General features: G+C 37.0%; 1 protein-coding gene across 5 annotated transcripts in view; it reads left to right on the top strand.

Annotated features, from left to right (window-relative positions):
• vcla (vinculin a) overlaps window positions 1-14,217 on the top strand; it is a 49,474-nt gene that overhangs the window by 18,748 nt on the left and 16,509 nt on the right. For 3 of the 5 annotated variants that reach the window (XM_067386256.1, XM_067386254.1, XM_067386258.1), the window contains 5 exons: window positions 1,241-1,349; window positions 2,278-2,400; window positions 2,770-2,930; window positions 10,114-10,207; window positions 11,228-11,375. In XM_067386256.1, the coding sequence (XP_067242357.1) occupies window positions 1,241-1,349; window positions 2,278-2,400; window positions 2,770-2,930; window positions 10,114-10,207; window positions 11,228-11,375 (635 nt within the window). The remainder of the gene's footprint in view (window positions 1-1,240; window positions 1,350-2,277; window positions 2,401-2,769; window positions 2,931-10,113; window positions 10,208-11,227; window positions 11,376-14,217) is intronic. The other 2 variants (XM_067386257.1, XM_067386255.1) reach the window with 1 other exon arrangement.

The following is a 14,217-nucleotide window of genomic DNA, read 5'->3' as shown; positions in this document are numbered from 1 at the left end:
TGTGGCAATTTTTCACATGCTCTGCTATTAATGTGAAACTGCTACAAAGCGGTAATGCAATAAATTCTCCTAGAAAGCCCTGCTTTGTGAAACTTAAACTGAACAGTTTTTTCAGAGTGCATTGATGAGAGTAGATATTACACTATTTTTTTCTGGAAAATATCATATTAATTTTGAAAGAAGGTTTTTGGACAGACAGCAATATTTTTTATCTTCAAGCAATTTGCTTGTCAAAAGTGGTACTGTTGATTTTAGGATGTGAATATTGCTTTCATGTGAAACCTCATTAGATCTGGGAAAGATCCAGTATAAGATCCAGTTCCTTTCTGCCGAATAATCAGTTCAAGGCACATCCTGAATTTGAATTCTTTGGATCATCTAGACAAAAAAAAAAAAAAAAAAGCTTTTCTTCTGGCCTAACAACATTTAAATACACAGTCCCCTGTCATGCGGAGTAACTTGCGATCCTAATGTGCCGTGCTCCACATATCCAGCCTCCCCTGTGCGCTGACGCGTGGGCGCAGCATAATGGAGCTCACACGGAGCACATGATCTTAGTGAGCCGCCTTGCACAGTGCGTCTTCTATCAGCACGAGTTACTTTTGAAGTTTCTGCTTCTGCATGTCACAAGATTTCTCATCACAAGACAAGATACAAAACCCAGCAGCACAGAGTAAATAGACTCATAAAATGTATTCAAAACCAAAAATGCTCTCTAAAACCGTTTAGTGCCAGTAATTGCTGTACTATTATACAATGATCAGAAATACATAACATTTGTAATGAAATTAAACATTTCCAAGAGAGCTCAGACTGTGTGGTGTATGTACATCTACTGGCAAGATATTAGATCATCGGTTTGTGAAAGCTAACTCTCTGAGCTCTATTAATAGTGCGTCTATCATCTTTCTCAAGGAGCTGTGTTGTTCATAGGGCATTGAGTAATCTTGATGTTATGGTACTATATCTTGTAGGTTTTCCTGTTTGTGGCAGAGACCTGCAAAATAAAACATTAGTCCTCAGGGATCCCTGTAGGTCAGATGGTAGAGCATAGTGGTAGCAACGTAAAGGTCATGAGTTTGATTTCCAGGAAATGTTTATACTGTATATCTTGAGTGCACTGTAATATTCTTTGGATAAAAGCTTTTGCCAAATGCATACATGTTAATAAATATTCCCCAATGCATCTTTTTCTATTGTATCATTGGTAGTAGTCGTTTTTTTTCCTTTTTTTTTTTAGGTGCGTAAAATTATTCGCGTGTGTAAGGGCATCCTGGAGTACCTGACCGTCGCAGAGGTTGTGGAAACCATGGAGGACTTGATCACTTACACTAAAAACCTGGGACCAGGTACTTCTGTTAAATGATTTTGTGTTTGTTACTTACTTTTGAAGAATTTTTGTTACATTCTGATTTGATTTTAAAGTTGACTTAAAGTTGACTCAAAGTTGGCAGTGATTATTTGCATGAAAAGAATTCAGTGTTATTATGGTTGAATGAAGATGTTTTTGTTATTTTTTTTTTAAGATTACACTCTTTAAATGAGGGTATGACCATGAAAAACTGTTTATTTGTTATATATGTCCTATTCAACTGTTTTCATTAGGTGGTATTGTTTTGGAGGGAAGAACTTCTATTTATGTGAGGCATTTTCAGTTTCTAGTAGCCTATTTTTCTTCTATTTGTGCTTTATGTATGGCTTTAACTATTGAAAAAGTTTTTTTTTTTTCGGAAATGTACATTATACACTACTGTTCAAAAGTTTGCGGTTTGTATGTTTTTATTTTTAATTTTTTTATTAACACTAAAGACATTTACTGTATTAAAGAAAATTCAACTTTGCCATCACAGGAATAAATTGCATTTTAAAATGTATTCAAATAGAAAACAATTATTTTAAATTGTAATTATATTATCACAAAATTACTATTTAAAATTAAATATATGGAGTCTTGGTGAGTATAAGAGATTTCTTTCAAAACATTTCAAAGTCTTAGACTTTTGAAGGCTAGTGTATACTTTTTAGATTTTATTTGTGTATCTATATATCTATATATATATAGATATGTATATATGTATATAGATATGTATATATAGATATTGGATATAGACAGATATTGGATATAATTTAATAGCACTGTTCTTCTTCTGTCTTTAGCAAATCCCAAATTTAACATCCATTTTTGGATTATAAATATATGGAGAATTATTGCTAGCTGGATTATTGCTCAGTCCTTCTTGTTTCTTGCGCAGCTTTTTATTATATTTTTTTTGTAAGGCATGACAAAAATGGCAAAGATGATTGACGAACGGCAACAGGAGCTGACACACCAGGAGCACCGTGTGATGCTGGTCACCTCCATGAACACAGTGAAGGAACTGCTGCCCGTGCTCATATCAGGTGACGGACCAGCAAACCGCTGTGTGTGTGTGCTGCGTGCAGTCTCTGTGTGCCAGCCGTTGATATGGCAACACTGATAATTGGAGCCATTTAACCGCCTTGCAGGGAGGGATAGATTTTTCCCTTCATCCAGTTGGCTTTCTGCAGTTGGCTCAGCAATAAATAGCCAGGTTGATGGCAGCTAATCTTCACACATAGAAAGGCTTTTAATGTTGATGTTTGCAAATATGTCTACTCATATGGAGATAATTAGTTGCCTGATTTTTGGACACATTAGATATAAAATGCACTCAAATCTTGATATGTAAAATACTTTTAGATAGCTCATGAAAGGGAGTACTAACAAAATTGTTTTTTGATACCCATCAGCAATTAAAATCTTTGTGACAACCAAGTGCACTAAGAGTCATGGTGTGGAGGAGGCCTTGAAGAACAGAAACTACACGTTTGAGAAGATGAGCGCTGAGATCAACGAGATAATAAGAGTGCTGCAACTCACTTCTTGGGATGAGGATGCCTGGGCCAACAAAGTATGAGCCTTATCTCGTACATAAATGCATACACTCCTTTCTGCAACCCCACCTTACAGTTACATTAAGCTACACTGGGTTCAAAAGGTCAGACAAGTAATTTCCTTTGGTCCTGGGCAATTTAAGTGTTCAATTTTTAATTTACTATGTTTAAAAAAAAGGTAAACATGACATGTGGCATTGGCGGAGAAAAGTCAAAATTTCCATAGAAAATTTAATTTCTAATAACAATGTAAAAGTTTTGATGGTCCGCTCGGATGTATATGAATGGGAGAAATTGTAATCGTAACTAAATATAGTCACTGTAGTTCCAGTTTACAGTTAAAGGATTATTTCACTTATTTACTCACCCTCAAGCCATCCTAGGTTTAAATGACTTTCTTCTTTCTGATGAACACAATCGGAGATATATTAATAAATATCCTGATGCGTCCAAGCTTTATAATGGCAGTGAGATCAACGAGTATGAGCTGAAGAAAGTGCCTCTATACACATCCATCCATCATAAACATATTCTACACGACTCTGGGGTGTTAATAAAGGCCTTCTGAAGCAAAGCAATGTTTTGTGTAAAAAAAAAATCCATAAGTTATGAAGTAAAATTTCTAGCTTCTGCCATACCACCTTCCACATTCAAATTACGGAAAAAACGGAACAGGTGTTGTGTCGGTTAAGCTTTTTCCGTAAGTTGAATAGGGAAGGCGTAAGCTTTTTGAACTGCGAGAATTTTACACTTTCTTCGTAAGTAGAATACGGAAGGCCGCCTGGCGTAAGCTAGATATTTTACTTCATAACTTTTTTTTTTTTTTTTTTTTTTTTTTTTTTTTTTACACAAACGCATCTTCAGAAGGCCTTTATTAACTCCCCAGAGCCATGTGGAGTATGGTGGATGGATGTGGATGGAGGCACTTTCTTCAGCTCATACACTTTGGTCCCGTTCACTGCCATTATAAAGCTTGGATGCGTCAGAATATTTATTAATATAACTCTGATTGTGTTCATCAGAAAGAAGAAAGTCATATACACCTAGGATGGCTTGAGAGTGAGTAAAGCTTGGGGTAATTTTAATTCAAAAGTGAACTAATCATTTAAAAAAGCTATAAGCATAGCCTGCATAAACATTGCAGCGATCGATATAGTTGCTTTAGGAATGGAAGTCAAGCCTTACACCTTGCCCTAACTAAACGCGATGCAATAAGATTCCAGCGACAAGCAACAAGATGCGACAAAATCACAGCCAATCAGAAGAGCTTAAGGGCAGGCTCTCTCTGCAAGTGCACTTCTATACATACATTATCAAATGGATTACAAATAAACTAGTAAGAATGTATTCAAAACACTAAAACACTGACTGATACAACCTATCTTATGGAATACACTTTGTTCACAGAGTTCACAGTTTAAACTTTCTTGTTTCCTTTAATTTTCAAGATTTGAGGTAAATTATCAATTGTCGCTTTCATTATGGCTATTAAAGTCATAAACAATGATATATGAACTCAAACTGTTGCAGAAATAGAAATCATTCCAAAAATATAATCCCCCGTCGGTCTGTGTGTATCTGGTTAGGACAAAAACTCTGATTAACATGTAAAAGATATTTTATTGCATGTTGCAGCATCTTTGGTTAGAACACAGTGCTACATTTTCTTTTTGTGTGATTTGAGCTTTAGTGGTGCAATTTATTTTATTACTTAAAATAAATAAGAGTTGGAAATAGCTACCTGGTGCATTACAAATATGGACATCAAGTGAACTGACTTGCCTTACAGGAATATTTCACCCAAAAATTTAAATTAGCCCATAATTTATAATTTACCCTCAAGCTGTCCTAGTTGTATATGAATTCTTCTTTCAGCTGTTCACAAGAGAGTCGAGTTCCGGTGGAAGGGCGACCTCTGACCAGTCGTATAGCGTAAGAATTGATGAATGCGGAAGTGCAGAAGATAGAGCAAAACAAAATGCAGATCACAAATTAGAAGTCTAAAATGAGAAGTTTTAAAGGAAAATGTTGGAGGATTTATATATATCAGAGAAGAGGAGCTATGTCCTACATTGGGTCAGAGGCCACCCTTCCTCTGGAACTTGACTCATGAATGTGCATACGGCCGTTGCTGGAAGCCAGTGATTATACTTTATAAAGTTTTAAATATGGATACTTTTCTTTAAAAAACCCATTGCTTCACTTCAGAAGGCATTTATTAACTCACTGGAGTTGTATGGATTACTTTTATGATGGACGGATGCAGTTTTCGGAGCTTCAAAAACTATTCAATGCCATTACAAAGCTGGGAAGAGCCAGGATATTATTTAATATAACTCAGATTGTGTTCAGATGAAAGAAGAAAGTCATATACAACTATGATGGCTTGAGGCTGAGTAAATTATGGGATCATTTTTGGGTAAACTATTCCTTTTAAAGGGGCTTAGTAGTCAGTTGTTTTGTATTGTACCTTATTCAGTCACGTCAATGTTTTTTTTTTTTAAGTTTTATCCAAATATTCTTATCTTGTGATTTATCAGTTCATGGTTTAAAGAATTTTTTGAAATGCATTTAAAGGAAATGAATGGGAACAATACATGGCCTCTTTAAAAAAAATCTGCGTTCTATTGAGACCTCTTGGTGTGTCTTTGTTTTTCTCCCTAAATGAATCTGACCCTCCCATCCTGCTAATGTAATAATCTGTTCCATTTCCAGAATATGTATAAAATGTTCACAGTCGGGCTCAGAATTCACTGACTATATTACAATAAAAATACACAGGCCTAATAACCAGCATAGATGAAATAAACATCGGAAAATACACATGGCATCAGTGTTTAACAGTTAGATTAATGATCTGCTTTTTAATATTTCAAGACGTCTACTGAATCATTTGATCCTTCTCCCTGACTGATGACACCCTTCGCTTGCTTAGCATGCATATTAAATATTTCCATAAGAAATCACTCTACTCTCAAAATAAGTTTCCTAAGCTTTCATTTACTTTGCTGTCACCTCTGTTTTTTCTGTTTGCCCTGATATAACTCTGTAAACATGCCTCTTTCTTTTTTGCTCTCTTTCTTTTCTGTGTTCTTCCATTTTTTCCCTTCCTATAGAAGGTAAGCTCTCCTCTCTCCCGCTCTGTAATGCAACAAACTGCATGCCAGAGCAATGTGTTGCTAACTGTATGTCTGTGCTAGTATATTCATTCTTGTTTTTTTGAACATTGTTTTATAGAAAGCCTTTTTATCAGCTTGGCTTGCCATTTTATATGCTGTATATAAAGGGTGATGCATTTCAGAAAAATAGCTGCCCAGCACCCAAACAAAATAAAACAATAAATTGAAATTAGACAGGTTGTTTTCTGATGTGCTATGGAATGCCACTGTGCCATCCCTCACCCTGCACATCCACATCCCCTTCAGTCTCACATCATCCCTCATTTAGACACTCTGTCTCACAGTTAATCACTAATGTCTGTCTCAGGAATTGACAACTTTTTAACGCTTTGATGTATGTCTCCATGGCTCCTGCTATACACGTTCCTTTAATCTGAATGCTGTCTTACCAGATCAACATGATGTTCTGCTCCATGACTCCTGATGCACAGCTCCACACACTTTTAAAAATCTAATGAAATGGCTTGACAAGTGCAGTTTGCTTTTTTGTACATGTGTTTCTTTTTTAATAGAAAATTGGGGTGGTATATATTGGAAAGCTCCTCCCGTTTTATTAAAATAGCCAGTAGCCTTTCGTTTACCTTTAGTTTTGCAAAAAACAATGGCTGTTGCTAGTTGGAGGAAAGTGATTTTTGAGAGAATTTTATTGGACCAAATTTTTATATGCTTCTGAGTGTAATTGATGCATCATCATCAATATTTTTGCTCATTGCCCTGAAAAGAAAGATTGTAAATATTGTCTTTAGGAGTATACTAGCATATTGACCAAGATCAAAGCCACAAAACTCAATTTTTAATTTCATGTGGGTCTTTAAAGCTCATATTTGAAAGAAAATACACATATCTAAGATATGTGGAAAGGATTTAGTGATACTAGTTAGCTAATCTAGTAATTGTTCTTGCATGTTAAAAGAGTACATTTTCAATCTTTAGAATGTAGCACATATTTAACATTAGACCCACTTGCTATTGTCTTGAGACAAAATTGAGTTGAACCTCCATTCTGACTCTGGGCTCCCTTGTGCCTTATGACTGACGACATGAAAGATGGATTGATGTAGTTATTGCTCTTCAACTCCCTCAGCCACTCATACACACACACACCACAAAGTCCTTTTGCAGAGAATGAATTATGGAAGATAAAGCCAATGCATTTCCAGATTAATTTATTGTTTCACTCATAACTGTAATCAGAAAATTACTTTCATTTGTTTCCTTATTCAATCATATAAACTTCTGCATTTATTTGGAATTCTCTAAATAACCATTTTGAAGTTTAGTCAATAGCCTCAGTACAGTTGGCCTAAATCTTCCTTGACATTATTTACTCCGTTAGCCAAAAGGAGGCAAATGTTGTCAGCCAGCTGAATATTTAATCTTTCCAGTATGTTTTTTTGTAAAGAGTAAGTTAAGTTCATCACTGAAACTCCACATCACTCTACCTCCATATTGTAATTCACCACAGCAGGTGCTTTTGATGTATGTCATGAGATAAGGCACATCAGCAGAATACATATTAAAGTAGAGACTGTTCAAACAGGGCTTCTGGCTCCATCATGAAATTTTGATCTGGTTCAGACGTCCTGGCCTGTCTCTGAACTCAATGTTTGTAGTAACATGTGAATAACTAATGCAATATGGCATCGCACAGCAAGGCTTAGGTTCCCTTTTATACATTCCATATATATATATATATATATATATATATATATATATATATATATATATATATATATATATATATATATATATATATATATATATATATATATATATATATATAATATACTAATATACTCACTGGCCACTTTATTAGGTACACCTTCTCAACTGAGCATCAGAATTCTGTTGGTGAAAACTCCTTGTTGATGCCAGAGGTCAGAGGTTCGAGCTGATAGAAAGGCACAGTAACTAAAATAACCATAGTATCTCTGAATGCACAACACGTCGAACCTTGAAACAGATGGGCTACAGCAGTAGAAGACCACACCGGGTGCCACTCCTGTCAGCTAAGAACAGAAAACCGAGGCCACAATTCGCACGGTCTTTCCAAAACTGGACAATGGAAGATTGGAAAAACGTTGCCTGGTCTGACATTCAGATGGTTTGGCTTAAACAATATGAAAGCATGGATCCATATTGCCTTGTATCAATGGTTCAGGCTGGTGGTGTTGTAATGGGGTGGGGGATATTTTCTTGGCACACTTTGGGCCTCTTAGTACCAATTGAACATCATTTAAATGCCACAGCCTACCTGAGTATTGTTTCTGACCATGTCCATCACTTTATGACCACAGCATACCCATCATTTGATGGCTGCTTCCAGCATAACGCACCATATCACAAGGCTCAAATCATCTCAGACTGGTTTCTTGAACTTTACAATGAGTTCACTTTACTCAAATGATCTCAATGGGATATTTGCATCATGGATGTGCAGCCGACAAATCTGTAGCTACTGTGTGATGCTATCAAGTCAGTATGGACCAAAATCTCTGAGGAATGTTGAATTTAGGCAGTTCTGAATGCAAAGGGAGTCCAAGCCGTTACTAGCAAGATGTACATAATAAACTGGCCGATTAGTGTGTGTAACTATCAGTAGTCAGTAGTATTTATTTCATATGTGAATTGAACAGTAAACAGCTAAAACCTGAACAAATGCATAAGACATTTTCCTGGACTTTCCTGCATTTGAGAATGCAACCCAACCCTGAGCTCAATCTATCCATTAAATGTATGCGAACAGGAAATGACTCATCAACTTACAAATAATGTGATCTGTCTTGCTGGACGCTGAAGCGTTGGCTGGAAAGCAGCAGTTACTGGATAGCAGGCAGGCAAAGTAAGCAGAGGAAATGGATTGGGCAGATAATTCGTTTTAGCTGAAAGAAGACTCATTGATTATACTTGTGCTTCAGATAAACGCAAACTATATTTGGGCTTTTTTGATTTCATAATATGGATTGACAGGAATCTAGCTGTATATTTTAGAGATATTTTAATACATACTGTATTTTACTGGTGAGATGGAGTATAATAGGCAGCTGGAGCAGGTGTGAGGGGTTAGTTTCCTGCCTTTCTCCCTCTCCTGAATGGATCTGACTGCTGCTTCGGCTGCCAGAGTGTCTCCTGCTGGAAATGCCACAAGCAAAAACATGAACTCAATTATCACTCTTTCTAAAGGTCTATTATTGTCTGGTCTTGCTGAATCAAAGACAACAAAACAAATTTGGAAATGTACATCTCCAGACTAAGATCTGAGTGGTACTTGGTGCTAAAATGTATGCTGCACCAAGTCAAAAGAAACCACTCCCATGTCTTTCTGATATATTAGATATGACTGGGGCCTGAATGGCCCTACATGGGGCCTCAAAACACTGCCACTAGTCAAAACATCTCACCCATTGTCTCTTAAATTCTGATGGCTGGAGTATGTTTGTAGTTGCTAAGGTGTTCTGGATGGTTGCTAGGCTATTACTAATTACCGCCACGTCTGATCGCTTAGAAAATGCATAGCACACCTCTCCCCAATAAGCTGAAATAATCTGAGGTATCTTTATTGAAGGCATGAACTTGATACTCACATTGAACATAATTTCACACCCATGCCCTTCATTTGTCTTTTAGTTTTATGCTCTTGATATGCTCATTTTTCTGATAATGTGTGCATTGAATGCATTGTCTGATGACTATTGCTTTAGACTGCAGTAGAGAGGAGCACCATATGCATGGCTGAGTTACTGAACCAGACAGGTTCTCCTCCAAATGTGTGCGTGGTGCAATGGAGTGTGAAGTGGTGATTATGTGGGCCGCTCTCGCACTTTGTGTGTGTGATTGAGAGAGGCAGAGGGTTCTCTTGCCCTTCAGAGGGAAAGAGCTGCAGAAACCCCTCCCTTTAGCATATGAGGACATATGTAACTGCAAAAAAAAACTGTAACCACTCTGATACATGCTATGACATCCTGCCCTGTAGGCCAAAATGACAAACATACTGAATGACTAACACACTCTTTCTCATTTTAAGGACACTGAGGCCATGAAAAGAGCGCTGGCATTAATAGAGTCAAAGATGGGTCATGCTAAAGGCTGGCTGAGGGACCCTAATGGCCTACCAGGTAACATAACTACATCCATTAGCTCATCGTCATCTTTCAGGTGTTAAGGAAGTCATGTCAGGAATATATTTTCGTTGATATTTTGAGATGAAGATGAAAGAGCTCTTTGTGCTAAAATGATTCTTCAGTAAAATTTTACCATTTATTGCATTTATTACCTCTGATTTGAACACATGCACGTGGTCACCAACATTTATGTGTTAATAAAATCTATTTGGATCTGTAATAAAGCTTTACTTGTTAACAAAACATGCTGTTTGATTCTGTGGATCAGAGAGAAAAAACATTACAAAAAATATTAATAATTAAAATAATTATCTTATTTTAAGGGGAAAAATTTAATTAAATAAAATTTAAATAATAAAAAGTATAATATAGTCCAACTAGTACTGTATAGCATACACTACTATTCAAAAGTTTGTGGTCAGTATGAATTTTTAAAGTTTTTTTTTTTATGCTCATCAATGCTGCATTTATTTAATCAAAATGCAGTAAAATAGTAATATTGTGAAATATTATTGCAATTTTAAACATCTGTTTTCTTTTTTTAATATATTTTAAAATGTATTTATTTCCTGTGATGGCAAAGCTGAATTTTCAGCATCATTACTCCAGTCTTCAGTGTCACATGATCCTTCAGAAATCATTCTAATATGCTGATTTGCTGCTCAAGAAACATGTATTATCATGTTGAAAACAATCGTGCTGTTTAATATTTTGGTGAACACCACAACACATTTTTTTCAGTATTTAATATTTATATGAATAAAAAGTTAAAAAAGGAGCAGCATTAATCTTTTGTAACATTCTCTCTGTCACTTTTATTCAATTTAATGCATCCTTGCTGAATAAAAGTATTAATTTCTTTAAAAAAATCATAATGACCCCAACATTTGAACAGTATACAATATTTGTGTAATGTAGATGATTTTAATTGATATATGTATTAAAAATATGAGTGTGTAGTACTAGTGTCCTAACACTATGTCTGTGACTTCTGCTCTGGATGTTCTTGTACAGGAGATCCAGGAGAGCATGCGTTGCGTCAGATACTGGATGAAGCAGGAAAAGTGGGTGAGCTTTGTGCAGGAAAAGAGAGACGAGAGATCCTGGGAACAACCAAGACCTTGGGCCAGATGACGGATCAGGTGTCAGATGTGCGTGCCAGGTACGCCCCCTTCAGGTGCATCTGGAGAAAAGGCAGAATTATAGTCAAAGCCCATTATACTGCTGATTCAACCAGCAATGTGATTTGTCAGTTCAGCATTTCACATTGAGAGTCAAATGCCACCACATGCTCCTGTAGTGCTTGCATGAGCTGAATTATGTATTAATGCAGCTGTGTGCTGTTCGTAATGATATTCATCATTCTTTATGCATCACATTACCCCTGTATGATGTGTCCCAGGGGCTGTAACTGCTTCTAATTTACAACACGAGAAAGTGTGTCAGGTTTTTCAATAAGCACAGTTTAGACGTTGTTTGTTAGTGGTCTAATTCTCCGGGGATTATTTATCCCTGACTGCTGAGTACAGGAGAAGGAAGGAACGGTGTGGTACAGTTTGGGCCCATGTGTCAGGGATGTTGAAAGCTAGATTGAAAGTGAAAGATCAGACGCTGGGCTCTGACTTCATTAGAGAGACTCAAAGAAAGCAGATTAAAGGCTGAAGGGCCGGATAATCAGCGGCTGCACAGGCCCACTGATCGCTCTCACCCAGGGGGACTCTTTAAACTGACCTTTGCATGCATTTTGAATGGTTTACATGTCAAATTGTTCCCCTAAAATACATTTTCTAGGGTAGTTGGAAAAATTGATTTATATTATATTATATTATATTATATTATATTATATTATATTATATTATATTATATTATATTATATTATATTATATTATATTATATTATATTATATTATATTATATTATATTATATTATATTATATTATATTATATTATATTATATTATATTATACACCGATCAGACAACATTATGACCACTGAAAGGTGAAGTGAATAACACTGATTATCTCTTCATCATGGCACCTGTTAGTGTGTGGGATATATTAGGCAGCAAGTGAACATTTTGTCCTCAAAGTTGATGTGTTAGAAGCAGGAAAAATGGGCAAGAGTAAGGATTTGAGCGAGTTTGTCAAGGGCCAAATTGTGATGGCTGGACGACTGGATCAGAGCATCTCCAAAACTGCAGCTCTTGTGGGGTGTTCAACAACACAAAAGCACAAAAAAAAAAATAAAAATAATACAAAGCACTGCTGTACAGACTAATAAATTCACCAATTTAAATTAAAAGAAATTAAAACGGTGTTATTTTGAATTCACACTGAATATATTCAGTAATGAGTGTTTTTTTGTTTAGTTTTTTTTAAACCCAATCTTTGTAAACTCATGAGCAGTAGTATTAGGTAACAAATGTTACCGGTTGCATGAATATATCTGATTTTAGTTTAATCCTGAAGCCAGTCTTCTTTGGCCCAGTCAGGCAGTTGGGTTGAGTATTCAAAGTCAGGTCCTTTGTAGCGTAATGCATGTAGATACATTATCAAATCCTTCTCTGTTGGGTCAGGGCGCACAATTTTACATTCGCCACATAAATTATCTCTGACAAAAGAATTTGATTTTGCAGTTCTGGGGGCTTCATCTGAGAACAAATTCTTTTCATTTTGAGCACCATTCATGAGACCAAAAGTGGTCCAAGGATGGAACAGTGTTGAACCGGTGACAGGGTCATGGGCGGCCAAGGCTCATTTGTTCACGTGGGGAGCAAAGGCTGGCCTGTGTGGTCTGATCCAACAGACGAACTACTGTAGCTCAAATTGCTCAAGAAGTTAATGTTGGTTCTGATAGAAAGGTGTCAGAATACACAGTGCATCACAGTTTGTTGCGTATGGGGCTGCATAGCTGCAGACCAGTCAGGGTGCCCATGCTGACCCCTGTCCACCACCAAAAGTGAGCATCAGAACTCACGTGAGCATCAGAACTGTACCACGGAGCAATGGTAGAAGGTGGCCTGGTCCGATGAATCATGTTTTCTTTTACTTCACGTGGATGGCCGTGTGTGTGTGCATTGCTTACCTGGGGAACACATGGCACCAAGATGCACTATGGGAAAAAGGCAAGCCGGCGGAGGCAGTGTTATGCTTTGGGCGATGTTCTGCTGGGAAACCTAAGCATTGTTGCAGACCATGTACAATCTTTCATGGAAACGGTTTTCCCTGGTGGCTGTGGCCTCTTTCAGCAGGATAATGAGCCCTGCCACAAAGCAAAAATGGTTCAGGAATGGTTTGAGGAGCACAACAACAAGTTTGAGCTGTTGACTTGGCCTCCAAATTCCCCAGATCTCAATCCAATTGAGCATCTGTGGGATGTGCTGAACAAACAAGTCTGATTCATGGAGGCCCCACCTTGCAACTTACAGGACTTAAAGGTGCTAAAGAGGATCTTTTCGTTGACTGAGAAACCAAAGACTGTTACTGAGTTTTTGAAATGAGCGCATGCATAAGAACAACCCCCCTCGTTCGAAGGAACGCCTCCCAAAACTCGTAAACACTCGTATTGGAACACGAGTGTTTACCCCAGGCATTCACTGTGTCGTGTTAGTGGATTCATTATGTCGGACTCACCGCAGGTAACTCATAATCTGCAGTTGTTACTCCTGTCTCCGCACAAAAACATCGCATGCGGCGCCTGTGGAGTGTGGAAAGTTACTGGAGCACGCAGCCGCGCTCGTCTCTCACAAGGAACGTCATGACAGTGATTGACAAGCCAGAGGGCCAATCACTGATTGGATTGGCTGATGTTTTTAAGGCCCTACCTCGTGCACAGATGATGTATATTAATATTATTCCTTTCAGTGCACCTAATAAATAGTCTTTTATCAGTTAGTAAAGACAGTTTCAAGTAATATTGCAAAAATGTATAAAACAAAACATCCTCTTTAGCACCTTTTAAAGGATCTGCAGCTAACATCTTGGTGCCAGATACCACAACACACCT

The sequence above is a fragment of the Chanodichthys erythropterus genome, chromosome 5, assembly GCF_024489055.1.
Source record: "Chanodichthys erythropterus isolate Z2021 chromosome 5, ASM2448905v1, whole genome shotgun sequence".
NCBI lineage: Eukaryota > Metazoa > Chordata > Actinopteri > Cypriniformes > Xenocyprididae > Chanodichthys > Chanodichthys erythropterus.
The sequence above is the reverse complement of the archived record's forward strand: the minus strand, read 5'-3'. Positions and strand labels throughout refer to the sequence as shown.